The sequence below is a fragment of the Onychostoma macrolepis genome, chromosome 15, assembly GCF_012432095.1.
Source record: "Onychostoma macrolepis isolate SWU-2019 chromosome 15, ASM1243209v1, whole genome shotgun sequence".
NCBI lineage: Eukaryota > Metazoa > Chordata > Actinopteri > Cypriniformes > Cyprinidae > Onychostoma > Onychostoma macrolepis.
In genome coordinates, this window is record NC_081169.1 from 24,012,295 (window position 1) to 24,027,667 (window position 15,373).

The 15,373-nt window shown below is 34.1% G+C and overlaps 1 protein-coding gene across 2 annotated transcripts; it reads right to left on the minus strand.

Moving 5' to 3' along the window:
• Positions 1-106: 106 nt before the first annotated feature.
• On the minus strand, positions 107-13,906 carry fxyd5 (FXYD domain containing ion transport regulator 5). Of its 2 annotated transcripts, none has more exons than XM_058744641.1 (9): positions 13,746-13,906; positions 10,328-10,373; positions 8,325-8,423; positions 7,860-8,000; positions 7,206-7,244; positions 5,780-5,809; positions 3,172-3,246; positions 3,009-3,054; positions 107-787 (listed from the first exon to the last, which is right to left on the minus strand). In XM_058744641.1, exons 1-9 carry the CDS (start codon positions 13,755-13,757, stop codon positions 763-765), a joined length of 513 nt encoding a protein of 170 aa, XP_058600624.1. In that variant the 5' UTR covers positions 13,758-13,906; the 3' UTR covers positions 107-762. The 2 variants fall into 2 exon arrangements, with proteins under 2 accessions (XP_058600624.1, XP_058600625.1); XM_058744642.1 differs by having other exon boundaries at positions 8,325-10,136; positions 13,746-13,831.
• Between the last annotated feature and the right edge of the window lie 1,467 nt (positions 13,907-15,373).

Genomic DNA, 15,373 nt, shown 5'->3' on the forward strand with positions numbered 1-15,373 from the left:
ATTTTTCCCCTGACATCAGCATATACTCATTTTCCACTGCTGACAGCCCAACCGAGCTTATTGCAAGATAAGAAATATGAAACTTCACTTATTTTAAACTCAGGCCTTATACACTGATAAAGATGTTTTTTATTTTTTGTACAAGGACATGAAGTAGATGGTGAATTCAGATACATGAATCTCTAAACAGACTGAGCCAAACTGTTTTTATTCTCTCCTCTTGAGAGAACTCATAATAAATGTGTCTGAAGGCCTCTTGAGGGCGCTTGTGAGCCATACAATGCTTCTCTCCATTTCCAAAAGATAGACACATCTGAGGATGCACAGTATTGAAATAATAATAATAATAATAATAATAAAACACAAGTACAGGTCTATGTTGTACAAAGTTTGACGCTTAAACCGAGCAGTTTGGTGCAGGAGAGCAGAGGGATGAAGGGATTTTGTGTCTGAGACGCATGATTACGCTGGGATCTGCCGAAGTCCCAGCTGTTGTGTTACTGCTGGCGTTTAGTGCCACACGATAGCATACATCTTATTCTCCGGCACCTCTGTGTGACAAACCCGGAGATCAGTTTGAAATAATGAACACGCTCACACACACACAACCTCTCCATCTTGTCCTTATGATGTTGTTCTCACAAGGGGGGAATGTAAGTCTGTAACCGCTGTGGAAACAGGTCTGACTGGCTCCTTTGTGTTCTCCTGCTGTCTCCTGCTTCTGTTTATTGCCGAGCCAGCTGATCAATGCTGGGAGAAGTGTTAACTTCTGGTCACCTCGTATGAACTACATACACAGAAAAAATGGTTAGAAAGAGGTTGGAGAGATAGAGAGAGAAAAGAAAGGTTAGTTGTGCACTTTCTCAGTTTTCTCAAAGCAAAAAAAAAAAAACCTTTAAAGTAAATCAGTTCACCCGGAGGCCATTTTGACACTGAACTAGTTTGTCAACATTTCCAGAGTTTAACTTTATTAAATTGAGCAGCAGTGCAGTGTGACCAAGAAGAAAACGAATTCTTTGTCTAATTTGTGAGCAGATTTTTGCACCAGTAACATCCTGTGGGAATGTCTTTCACCCAATGATGAAAATTTGCTGTATATTTATTCACCCTGAGGCCATCCAAGATGTACAGTAGATACAATTGTTTTTTCATAAGAACAGATTTGGAGAAATTTACCATCATGTCACTTGCTCACCAATGGATCCTCTGCAGTGAATGGGTGCGGTCAGAACGAAAGTTCAAACGGCTGATAAAGACTTCATAATAATCCACAAGTATTCCACATGACTCCAGTCCATCAGTTAATGTTTTAAGTGACAAACTGTCTGTTTTTTGTCTTAAAAAATCCATCAAGACATTTTTAACTTCAAACCATTGCTTCCTGCTACAATACAAATCTTTTATCTATAATATTGCTTTCTCCAGTGAAAAGTCATCTGGTCTGAATCAGGAGAGAAATATGCACAGATCAAACACCATTTGAAACCAGTCCAAAACAGTTCTAAACAAATATGTTGGTAGATTTTGATGTGAGAGGACAACAGGTGATGGACTTTTTCGCTGGAGGAAGTGTTATTATGGATTTTGGCCAGAAGTGACAGTTTTAAGTTAAAATGCCTTAATGATGGATTTGTTTCTTACTAACACGCAGCTCTTCACTTCACAAGATGTTAATTAACAAATTGGATTCTTGTGATGTTCAGATGTTAGGACTCTCATTCTGATGGCACCCATTCATTGCAGCGGATCCGTTAGTGAAGAAGTGATTTCTCCAATTTTGCTCTGAGGAAGAAACAAACTAATTTACAGGTACATCTTGGATGGCCTGAGGGTGAGTAAATGTTTTAGCTAATTTTTTACTATTCCTTTAATAAGTCAACTGGAAGTTGCTTTTATTAAAAAATTTAACCCGTTTTAATTGACTGCTTCCTTAAATTTAACCTTCACTCTAAAGTCATATAATAAGACTTTACAGCCCACAGGGCATTAAATATTCCATTAAATATAGTATAAATCGGCTGTTAAAGCCTCCGGCGGGTTTTTCAGAGCAGCTCTGTGAGAGGTAAAGCTAAGTCAACAACTGCTTTCTCTCCAGGTAAAGCGTTACCACTTGTTACTATTTTGCAGAGATAGAAAATTATGCCTTTTTGCCTTAATAGCCGAGACCATTTGAAAAGGCTCTTTTCATAGAGAAGCGTGTCATTATTCTTCTCTTATATTACTAAAATTATATACTGTTTTGTTGTCTCTTTTGCACAAGTCAATTCGGCTGACATTCTGTCCATGCAATGGCTGTGTATTTTTATTTTTAAATGTTCGTTTTCAAATGGCACAGGCAGGTGTATAATAAGCACATTACAGTTAAACTCTTCGCATTCATCATATGCGGCAAGATTGAAATAATATGTTTTAGAACAATCTATATAAAAGCCCTAATGGCGTCTAAACACAATGAAGTCCATAATGATTATAAAGTCACATCAGAAAGTTACAAAAGAGGCCAAACGTTATAATGCACCCAGTCACTGAATGCATTCAAAAAGCAATAGCTATGTACGAAAATGCATACTTGCAGACTACTTTTAAAGCAAGTATACAGCATGTGTACTATGCACAGCATGCACATGTTCTCAACTTAACTACTACATTGACTAAATGAGCAGTTTGCAGTAGAGCTTACAGCATTCCAGTGCCAAAAGTGATGACATCTTTACAAAAAAAAAAACTTATGAACAGGACAAAATAATGTGCAGTATACATGTGTACCACCTACTACTTTAGCCTATTATACTATATACTGTACATACGTCAAATACAAATATATTTAAGCAGTCTAAAAGCATTAAAATAGACCTTTGGGCATTCTAATCAAATAATGAATCAAGAAAGATATTAAAAATGGCAACTTGTTCTATTTCCAGTTCATTCATCATACACCATAGGTATGCCATTGAAAATAACTTCACAGCCTCACACACAAACACACACACTAGTGAGTTTTCTCTCACCTTCCTTTGCCAATACGACACCGTGGCATTCCTTTCACTTTGCCACCTTCCAGATGAAGGAAGAATGAAAAAAGAGAGAAGAGAGGTTTGGGGATTTGAAACGTAACGGTTTATAAAAGCAATCAGGACTGAGACTTGAACCAGGGAAGTTGGGTTTACTTACAACCAAGCACCATGATTCCCATCACAAAGAGAATCGCAGCGATGGTCAACCCTACATGACGTAGAGAGGCGTAATCTGAGAAAAAAAAAAAAAACACAAGTCATGTTATGCGCTAATCATGATGCAAAACACACACTCACAGAATCTACATTTACATCCTACTGTACATCCAAGCTTATTAAGCGTTTTTTCCTTATGGCTGGCAGCTGATTCCTGGCTTTACTATTCATCTGGGAACATTCGGTACCCACAAAGCAGGCAAAACCTTGCACACACACAGGCTTTGAAGTAACACTGAACCGGCATAAAACACCCTTAACTGATGACTCTGAAACATTCAGTCACTTATAAACTTAGTTCCTGGGGAATGAATGCAGAACAGAGGCATCTACGGGTCACAGATAATGAGGTTATTTCCTGAACATCAGATGCCCTGTAGCTGCCCTAACAATAGGAAATGATTGAAGCAGCAGCTGTCGCCAGGTCATAAGCGTTTAACTACAGCTCTTGAGACAGTAATAGTGCTCCCATGCTCGGCACCTCTGTGCTTCTTATAAACACAATACTTTCCACTGACAGGTCTTTGTGTTCGAACGCACTGTAAGGGGCTCGAACCAGAAAAACCAGCAGTTAACAATTAACACCTGAGCAGCACAGTTGTGACATTAAAAACAAAACTGCTACATTTCTTGATTAGCTGGTAACGCGTTCCACAAGATCACTAAATATGTGGTCTATTAATGTTATTGTTAACTGAAACTATTTAAAACCGTAAATGAAAATTTGCTAAGATGTAGATGAGTTTGTTTCTTCATCAGATTTAGCACTTGTTGACCAATGGATCTTCTGCAATGAATGGGTGCCGTCAGAATCAATTAAAGTTTTGTGAAGTAAAAAGCTGCATGCCTGTAAGAAACAAATTCGGTCACACTTTATATTAGGTGGCCTTAACTACTACATACTTACGTCAAAAAATAAGTGCAATGTACTTATTGTGTTCATACTTTATTGCAAAACACTATTGCTGCTATTGAGGTGGGATACGGGTAAGGTTAGGGACAGGTTTGGTGGTATGGGTAGAACGTCAGCGAGAAGAAGGAGGGACACATTAGACACATTAGTTTATTAGTGTGCGCTTTTTCTGTATGTTTTGCTTTGTATATTTTGTGTAGTTTATGACGCTTTTGCGTTGAAGATTTTCTTTTCCCTTTTTCTTTATTTTAATAGTTCAGGGGAACTGGGAATTAGTTAGTACGTGGGATTCTTTTATTTTTATTTTATGATTTAAGCGCCGCTTTAAATTCCCTCCTTTTCCTTTGTCTTGTTTGTTTAATAACTAATTTCTTGAGAACAATAAACCTTTTCCTGAGGTGTAATTTGTGTCAGGTGTTCCATTGCCACTTATTCCCCTGGCTTATTTCTTTTATGTCAAATTATTGTTACTTCTTTAAAACCCTAGTCTAAATTTACATCAGAGACGTAACAGTAGGTTTAAGGGTGGGTTAAGGTGTGAGGGATGGGTCAACAGTGTAATTATAAATGTAATTACAGAAATTAATTTACAGATGTAATTACATATAGGTATTTTTAAAAATATAAGTACAATGTAAAAACATTTGTACCAAATGATTAATTTAAATGTAAGTACATAGTAGTTAAGGCCACCTAATATAAAGTGGGACCAACAAATCCATCACTAAGATGTCTTAACCATTGCTTCCGGCAAAAATATGAGTCCTCTATCCATAATATTGCTCATCTGAATCAGGAGAGAAATATCCACAGATCAAGCACTGTTTACAAGTGAAAACAGTCCAAAAGTTCAGTTCTAAACAAAGAGGTCTGTGGATTTTGATGTGAGGGGATGCACTTTTTTACTGGAGGAAGCGTTATTATGGATTATGTATTTTTGCCAGAAGCAACGGAAGTAAAAAATGTCTTGATGGATTTGTTTATTATGTATATTATTTTTTAATCAGGTGATTTGACTCTCATTCTGACGGCACCCATTCACTGCAGCAGATCCATTGGTGAGCAAATGACGTAACGTTAAATTTCTTCAAATCTGTTCCGATGAAAAAACAGACTCGTCCACATCTTGGATGGCCTGAGGGTACATTTTTAGCAAATTTTCATTTTTGGATGAAATATTTCTTTAATACATGTTTAAATTGAAGTACTAAAATAACTCAAACCGGAATAAAAATAAAGCTAAATAGAAAAATAAATAAAAAGAACAAAAGAACATAAAATTACTAAACCTTATGTCAAATTAAAACTGAAAATATAAAAATAAAAATTACTTCCAAATATTAAATACTATATAATAATATATAACTACTAAAATAACACTGCTAATTACCGTGATGTTCCGTCTGTTGCGTGTTTTATCATTCATTAAGTGAGAATTATAAGTCCAGTCACTTGTAAAAGTTGTAACACAAACAGCACATGATTTAAAGTATCATGCATGTCTGTAGAACAAACGCTGCGCCACGAGTTACAGGCCGACGTTCAATACTCTGGGTTAGGGGTTTGTTCTAGTAGTAATTGTGATGTCTGCATTAGCAAGCACCATTAATTACTGAATGATTAAACAGATACTTACTGTAATCAAACGGCTCATCCCATTTCTTATCTGTTGAGGAAATTGCACAGTTTAGAGAGGTTTTGACATCATAAACAAGACCTGAAATCAGTCCACGTGCCTATAAAATGTAATGGACTCTATCATTTTCATAATATGCTAAATAAGCCAGTAGTATATGTGTGGGTGTGTGTGTTCTGGTGTCTAATGGGTCTAATGGGATGAAACAATCTTTGACCTGTCCACCTTACATGACCTCCAACACTAATTTTCTATGATTTAATCAGAGTTGTGTCAATGAGATGCTGTTTATGCAAATGACTTGATGGGTAAAAACAAATGGAGACTGATGTGGGTTTTTCATATTTTATATATGTATGATGGAATTTAAAAAGATATCCTACTCAAAAAATGATGATAAAAAAGATGTCTTTATTTAATCACTCAATTTTTTTATTATTTTAGTGGAATACAAAATTAATTAATTAAACTGTGAATAAAATATAATAAATATATATTCTAGTTCAAATAAATGTGTTCTTTTGAACATTGTATTCATCAAAAAAGCGTGAAAAAAAAAGTTTCACATAAAACAGTTATTTTAAATTGTAATAATATTTTACAATATTTGTATTTTTAATGCATTTTCTAGCATAAGAGACTGCTTTCAAAAATTTGCCGAACATCTTACCGATCCCAAATGTTTGAACGGTAGTGTATATTCAAATTAGATTAAAGTATACATTTAAAAAAAGTATATATATTTTTTTAAATCTAAAATTGCAGTGATTATTAAGGATTGATATGTGCATATAAAATATATAAAATATAATTATAATTCAATAATTATTTGACATAATAATTTTAAATATTGTTATTACTTTTAATATAATATTTTAAATATTAATTGTTTTGTATGTATATTTATAAAATTATATGTATATAGTTTTACATTTAATTTTTGCTATTCATTAATGAGCTTTATATTACATATTACATATTAATTGAGCTTTATATCATCAGGAAGATACCTGATGAAGGTCATGCGACCGAAACATACTTTTGACAAAGTTTGGCAGTGTGCGGGATTTGTTTTTTGACCTTTTAGATCTTTTTTCTCCTAAGCACCTATCGATTGCCATCAGGTGTGCAGAGATGAATTGTTAATTGACTTAATGAGCTTTAAAAAAATCTGAAAATGAAACAAAAAACGTCTATAATTGAACTTTTATGACTTTAAAAAATATATATTTATATAATGTTGTATAATTTTAGATGATATTTCTTCTAAAACTTAGTGAATCTTTCTGAAACTATGCATTATTGACAAAGACTTTATTGACAGATACAATGGGAAAGTAACACCTCCAATATACCGGCCTATCATGAGTGAAAAGGCTGTAGAATACATTTAAGTAAGAAGATGATGAAGATGAGAATATTTTACCCCACACCACAGCTTTGGCGGGGTTGGTGTTATGGGCCGCTGCAAAGAGAAAATGAGAGGGAAGTGAGGTCAAGTAAAAAGACAAGGAGAGAAACCTAATCTAGTATGTACATTCTTTCCTCAAATTTGCAGAATTTTGAATAGAAGTGAGCTTTTGAATCCCGTTTTTGTCCATAGTGTAGGTTGACAGCAAAGACTTTCGGTGTGAAAAGCAGACGCTTCCTCTTATCGCAATCCTATGGATTTGTCCGTAATTGCTTCTAATTAAATTCCAGCAGCACTCATTCTCTGTCCGGCCTTGTCTTTCATATTAAATTTTTGCATATTTCAATGGTGCTGCTCTCCCAGGATATATGGTTGGTTGATTCTTCATAAAGCATATCAGCTCACCGCGACAGTGCTCCTCAATCCCGCGGAAACGCCGCATTATCTTTAAGCCTCTCAGCATGGAAGGAGCGTTGAACATTTTCTAATTACCTGCTAATTAGTTTCTAAGTTATGTGTGCCCTTGATATGAATTGCATGAGTAAAGAGGAAGCCTCTCAGCTATTCATGCAATCCTCGGCTCTGTTACCCTCCCCCAATCCCACAATCCCACACTGAAAGTCCTTCCACTGAAACCAAAGTTGTATTTGAGTCAGAATCAAAGCTTACGCTGTGCGGCGGTCGTCTTTTCAGAGGTCACAGCGGAGGTCACCGGGGAGTCTGTAGAGCTGTCAGTGATCGCCGCAGTCACGTTGAGGTTAAACTGCTTTGCATCTGGGCTCGTTTTCACCCCTGTTGCATTCGGGTTATCTGGAGGAATGAGGCGAACACTTTCGTGATTGAATTGTATTTGAGATATAAGCCAACACAAATATCGCCGGTTTATTATGCCACCAAAAATCAATTCCTTCCATGACAGATCAAACTTTACAGAGTATGTTATCAAGGTAAACGGACAACGAAGACATTTTGTACTGGATCCGTAACTCAGTTTAGCTGAATTGGAGACAAATTGGAAACAAGTATAGAATAAACATATAAAACATAAACTGACTATGATTTATAGGCAATTCTGGGATGCTTATGTGCTCATGCTGGGAAATAAATATGTAAAAAATTAAATACAAATCCTACCCTGACCCACATTTGTGGGTTTAGAGCTATAAAACGGAGGTGTGGAGCTTTCCAGTGGTGTCGTGGTCTCTGTTTGTGTCACGTTCTCATCTGCATAACCTTTAGAAACACAGACACATTTCAGTGAGCACAACTTTTTCATGAAGATGGAAAGAGTTTGGGTGGAGAAATATTGTGCTTCTCTTTAGGTGATAAAGAGTAGGCAACTATCTATATGTGAGGTCATTTGGATGCTGATCATATCTCATATATTTTGGAGTAGCCGGAAAGTATGTTTTCTGGGATACAGTTCAAGATCTTGGGATATTGATTTCCTAGGGGAATTTTCAACAATGTACCTTGGCCATTTTTCAGAAAAATATTTTGAAGGCTGATGGGTATCTTATGATATTATTTATAGCGTATAAAAAGACCATTACCAGAAAATGGCATAAGCAAACACCTGCTTAAAAGGGTCAATGGATCAAAATCTATTTCACCGACTTATAATTTAAGGCCCAAAACTGAGCTACAGCAAGAAATGCAGTTTGTATGAATATAAATATAGACAAAAAATTAAGATAATGAAGATGATGCCAACCAAAATATTTTTGAAATTATAAATGCATACATATGTGTAGCTGGTCAGAGAGATATGCTACTTGCTCTTTTTCTATTCTATTCTATTCTATTCTATTCTATTCTATTCTATTCTATTCTATTCTATTCTATTCTATTCATTTTAAATTGTTTCACTTAAAAAGTACTAAAATATGACATTATTTTATTTTTATTCATACAATATAATACAGTTTATATGAATATAAATATAGAGACCATATAAAAAAAGATAAACATAATAAAGAAGCCAGACAGATATGCCACTTGCTCTTTTTATATAAATTTTAGATCAAATTTAAAAAGTAGTAAAATATTTTTATTTTTATCAATATAATGTAATATAATATAATACAGTTATATAAATATAGATACCATATAAAACTCCAACCAAAATATAAATACATACATTTGTGTAGTTGGTCAGAGAGATATGCAACATGCTCTTTTCCTATTCTATTCTATTCTATTCTATTCTATTCTATTCTATTCTATTCTTCACTTTAGATTGTCAAATATGTAAAAAAAAATATTACAAATATAATTTTTATTATTTTATCAATATAATATAATAATAAATGGATGGAGTAACTTAATAAAGATGACAAATAACACTTTTTAAAAAGATAATTTGACTAATATCTAAGCATTTAGCATTTAGCATTCATCCACAAATCACAAAATTACAAATACAAGTACAGAACGAGAGAGAGAGAGAGAGAGAGAGAGAATATGAATTTGATACTTTTGTTAAAGATGCAGAGACAAATATCTGAGATTGTTACAAGAGCATCTGATCATTTTTTATAAAGCATAAGCAACAATCTCCTTCTGACACCATTATGACTTATGAGAGTTTGAAGAACACACTGAGCACAATGATCCTGGCCGGCTTCAGAGTTCACGATTACACACACACACAAGCAGCAGATGAATGCAAATGTATTCTGATGCTGGCATAATAACAGCGTGGTGATGTAGAGTGCAGCGGTTTGTAATGAAGGCAGGCCTCTCATAGACCCTGCCACAGAACAAGGACTAATTGTGGTCTAGCAGAGACGGGTCGCAGCATTTTTGTATGCATTTTCCAGCTACGCGCAGTTTGTCCAATGAATCCCACAAGATGAATGGCCACATGAGACTGAGCAATTCTACTGGCAAACACTGTGATTATTGCACAACGGCTATAATCAATCTTTTATTGGAAGTATTCATCTGAAAAAAAAACACATATTGGACCCGCTGGTCATTCGTGGTTTTGGGTAATGTAGGATTTTATTAAAAATAGGCTTTATCAGATTAAGCTGACAAATGTTCATGATGTATATGTGCAACGGAATAAAAGACAGTGTGTGTGCGTGCATGTGAAAGAAAAAGAGAGAGGAGGAAGAATCATGATAACTCACTTCTGAAGATGAGTAACAGAAGAAAGGCGGACCCTCGCAACACGATCTGAAAAAGAGAAAACACCCACAATCACAAACATACAAACGCATGTCTCCGTGACTGTTGAAAAAAGGTGGCTGTACCTTTTTTTGTACATTTTCCCACAAAGCACTGCTGTTTTTTTCAGTATTATATTCTCTTTTATTCTATTGCAACCTTAAAGCAAGATTAACCCTTTTTACTTCCATAATGTGACATATTTTTAATATTTGAGAAAAAAAAAATTATGTTTATCTATTTGGAATTGACTGGATAGTGAAAAAATAGTGCAGAATGGAGTTTGCCGTTTTAAGGTCCTTTTGAAGGAAATTTAATACTTTTATTGATTGCAAGGGCACAATAAAATGAATAAAAGTGTCAGAAAAGACTTTTGCATTTTTACAATAAATAAATGCTGTTCTTTTGAACTTTCTGTTCACCAAAGGATCCTAAGAATATAATTCTATCATAAACATTTTAATCAGCACAACTGTTTTCAGCTTTGATAATAATAATAAAAAAATGTTTCTTGAGATGCAAATTAGCATATTGAATGATTTCTGAAAGATTATATGACACTGAAGATTTGAGTAATTATGCTGAAAATTCAGCATTGCATCACAGGGATAAATTACATTTTAAATGTAATATTTCACAGTTTTTACTGTATTTGTGATCAAATAAATGCAGCCTTGGTGAGCATAACTTTTGAATGACAGAATACTGTAAGTAGGTTAATTTTTGATTTCGTGTTGAATATTTAGCTGCAGCAATGCTTGTGTTATGGTGCTTTACAGTTTTCTCGCGCTGCCGTAAACATTCTGCCCGTGTAATGAGAGCGTTTGAGATGAAAGGTCTTGACATTTCCCAACGTTATCATTAGCCAATCAATTCTGAGATGTGGTTGTTTTGGAAATTTGTGCCTTTTGATCCATAAAAGCCCAACAATAGAAGGCTGCCAGTGTTTATGAGGGGAGGGGTTACTTAGCAACAGTGACATGAACAAGCACACAACACAAACACTGGATTATGACACATCAGATGACAGGCCGGCATTACAGTCACCGAGCTCTCCATTAGTATAATCAAACAACCGTAGCACCAAAAATATGTGAAAAAAAATGTGTCACTGGGTAAACTCTGTCAACCCCTTTATCTGGCTATCAGTGCACAGAAAAGATCCATCACACGAAATACATATATCTTTTTTTCCATGTCAGGTTTTCTACATGAAAGGTGCTAGAATAAGCCATGGATTATTAAAATAAGCCTTTATTTCCCCCCCAAAATGGAAAAATACTCAACTTTTCAAAAGTTTGGGGTCAGTAAGATTAAAAAAAAAAAAAAGTTTTTTGAAGTCTCTTATACTCACCAAGGCTCTATTTATTTGATTAAATATACAATAAAAACAGCAAAATTGAGAAATATTATTACAATTTAAAATAACTCTCTTCTTTTTGAATACATTTTAAAATGTAATTCATTTCTGTGATGCAAAGCTGAAATTTCAGCAGCCATTCCTCCAGTCTTCAGTGTCACATGATCAGAAATCTTTTCAGAAATCACTCTAATATGCTGATTTGAAGAAACATTTCTGATTATCATTGATTGCCACTGATAAATAAAGCGTTCTTTGATGAATACAAATTTCAAAACATTTACTTGAAATAGTTTTTTTGTTTGGTTTTTTTTTGTGCAAAAATGCAAGTCTTTAATGTCACTTTTGATCAATTTAATGTGTCCTTACTCAATAAAAGTATTAATTTCTTTGAAAAATGTGGGCTAAACTATGTCAGATGCTTTGGGGGTAAGATGTGCCAGTGTCAAAACTAATAGTGATAATCATTTGCATTCAAATGCAGAAAAAGTTGTTTTATTCATCTTGTTGATAAGTAATAATCATAGACAGAAATGGTATAAATATTATGACACGTGAATGTATCATAACTAAATGCATACATTCTCACCAAAATAACATCAAAGATAACAGACAACCATTAACAACCATCAGTATTATTATAATTATTATTAATAATTAATTAATTAATTTTTTGAGCATGGTTTAGGGTTAAAATTTCATTTCCAAATCCATACATAAATTTAAAAAGTGATCTCTGTTTGAACAGTTTCATGTTGTCTGGTCTGATTTGGTAACAATATCCAAACAAACTGTGCAATGTTCCTGTCTGTAAGAGCTTCCCCTAAGCCAGCAGAGACGTGGCCCTAAGCATGTTCTGCTGAAATCGGCATATGGAGAACACAGCTCAGCATGGAGCCTTTGCGTCCTTACAGTTTAATTGTATCGGACTCAATTAAGTTATAAATTTAATTAACACACGTAATGACTGCTGACATGTCAAAAATGATTAATGCATCATATCAAAGCTCTAGGCTAAACATTTTCTGAATAAGTGAGCAAAAACCAAATTATGTTACAATTATCTCCGCTTTCCCCTACAACAACAAATAAGAACAGTAGTAGTGACTATTCAAAATTCAAGAGTGTCGTACTTCACACTACTTCCTGTAAGCGTGAACTGCTGCCATGTGTTACCACTGAGCATTCAATTTGTTGAAAGGTTAGATCAAGCCAATCACTCCCGTCTTGTATAACACCTTTTAACGCAGAGACGACTCTGAGTCATAAAGAAATGTAACTTAATGGAGTGGAAGTGTGGTATGAACATAATTCAATGTCTCGACGGATCTATCCATTAATATATTCATACTGGCCACAGTTTTCAAAGTAATATTTCTAACTTTATAGAACATGAGTGTCTGTGATGGTATTTTTATGACAAATCAAATAGAAAAATGTTATTATTTTTTAAATGTACTAATAGGCCTCGTTTTTATCATGCTAAGTATTTTTTATAATTATTATTATTATTATTTTTTTCAGATTTTGGAGTGAAATACACCCAGCTGACCATTTTATTTTTGACTTTTCCTAACTTTCATAACAAAAATGAATAAATAAGCATTTATTATTAATATTGCATGTTTATTTGTTCCTTTTCCATTTTATTTTGTGGCCTCCAAGACCTTTTTCATTAGAAGTAGCCACTTTGATCTATGCGAGGGCAAGCATGTATTGAACTGTGGCTGTGTGCCTCATTTTCTTCTGCAGGTGAGTGAGTGTGTTTACCTGTTTGTAAAGACAGATGGTCCTCCGGGTCTTACATGATCGATGGATCAGATAAACGAATAGGCTGGTCCACAGTGACCTCACATGCTTGAAGCACGTGTGCCTGTGGCTAAGCATATCATTTTCCTCTCTATCGCTACATCTCTGTCTTTCTCAGACGCTCTATTCTGCTTACCTTGTAGCATCTGTGTAAGCTCTGAAACTCCAAAAATAAGCGTATGCTTAAATATCAACTGTTTGATTTCGCTTACCTTAATGTTCATTTTGATCTCGCGTTCTGCATCCAATCAGAGTCAAACAAAGTGCAGCATCTGCCGGTCTGTTGTAAAAGAGAAAATATGGAGGTTGGTTGGTTAACCACGCCCTAACGTCAAACTTCCTCTCACGCTCAGTCCTTCTAACTGAGGCCTCTCACTCTGTCCACATCTGCCAGTCCTCTTTTATGCCCGTCTCATCAGCTATTGTCTACAATTCAAACTGTGTTAATGCCAGCCTCTCTCACATTGTGTGTATCAGCACTGTAACTCATTGTCTAAGCAGCTCTTTGTGTCTGCACATTCAAAATCTATCCTGAAACCTGAAGTCTGTATTTGTGTATATGCAACACATAAAGGAGAGAATTGTATTATTATATTACATTTGAATATTTTTGTATTGATTAATTTACTCTTTGTAATTTTAAACTATCTAATTTTAAACTTTGCATTGATTATTTTTGTAATTATTATTATTGCATTTATTTTATAACTACAATTTATATATATATATATATATATATATACACTGTATATATTATACTATATATATATATAAATAAAATTATTAACTATTTATTTTAATATTTTTTATTTCATATATATATATATTTATATATATATATATATATGAAAAATATATATAACTATACATAATTTTATTGTATTAATTAATATTATATTGATATACTTATATTAGTGCTATCAAGCAATTAATCGTGATTAATCGCATCCAAAATAAAAGTTTTGTTTACAGAATATATGAGTGTGAACTTTGTATATTTATCATGTATATATAAATAAACACACATGCATATATATTTTTCAAATAATTACATGTATTTACATGTATATATTTATATAAATATATTTAATATATAAACATAACATTTTTCTTAAATATATACATGTATGTGTGTGTATTTATATACACGTAATAAATGTACACAGAACACACACATACAGGTGCATCTCAATAACTTAGAATGTCGTGGAAAAGTTCATTTATTTCAGTAATTCAACTCAAATTGTGAAACTCATGTATTAAATAAATTCAATGCGCACAGACTGAAGTAGTTTAAGTCTTTGGTTCTTTTAATTGTGATGATTTTGGCTCACATTTAACAAAAACCCACCAATTCACTATCTCAACAAATTAGAATACTTCATAAGACCAATACAAAAATCATTTTTAGTGAATTGCTGGCCTTCTGGAAAGTATGTTAATTTACTGTATATGTACTCAATACTTGGTAGGGGCTCGTTTTGCTTTAATTACTGCCTCAATTCGGCGTGGCATGGAGGTGATCAGTTTGTGGCACTGCTGAGGTGGTATGGAAGCCCAGGTTTCTTTGACAGTGGCCTTCAGCTCATCTGCATTTTTTGGTCTCTTGTTTCTCATTTTCCTCTTGACTTCATTTTGCTTGACAATCCTCATAAGGCTGCGGTTCTCTCGGTTGGTTGTGCATCTTTTTCTTCCACACTTTTTCCTTCCACTCAACTTTCTGTTAACATGCTTGGATACAGCACTCTGTGAACAGCCAGCTTCTTTGGCAATGAATGTTTGTGGCTTACCCTCCTTGTGAAGGGTGTCAATGATTGTCTTCTGGACAACTGTCAGATCA

What these genes read in the sequence shown, in the direction of transcription:
- fxyd5 (XM_058744641.1), bottom strand. An exon ending in CGCCAAAGCTGTGGTGTGGG is followed by an intron (nt 5,810 to 7,205) that starts GTAAAATATTCT and finishes TTTCCTCAACAG; the next exon opens with ATAAGAAATGGGATGAGCCG. An exon ending in TGTCGTATTGGCAAAGGAAG is followed by an intron (nt 788 to 3,008) that starts GTGAGAGAAAAC and finishes CTGTGTATGTAG; the next exon opens with TTCATACGAGGTGACCAGAA.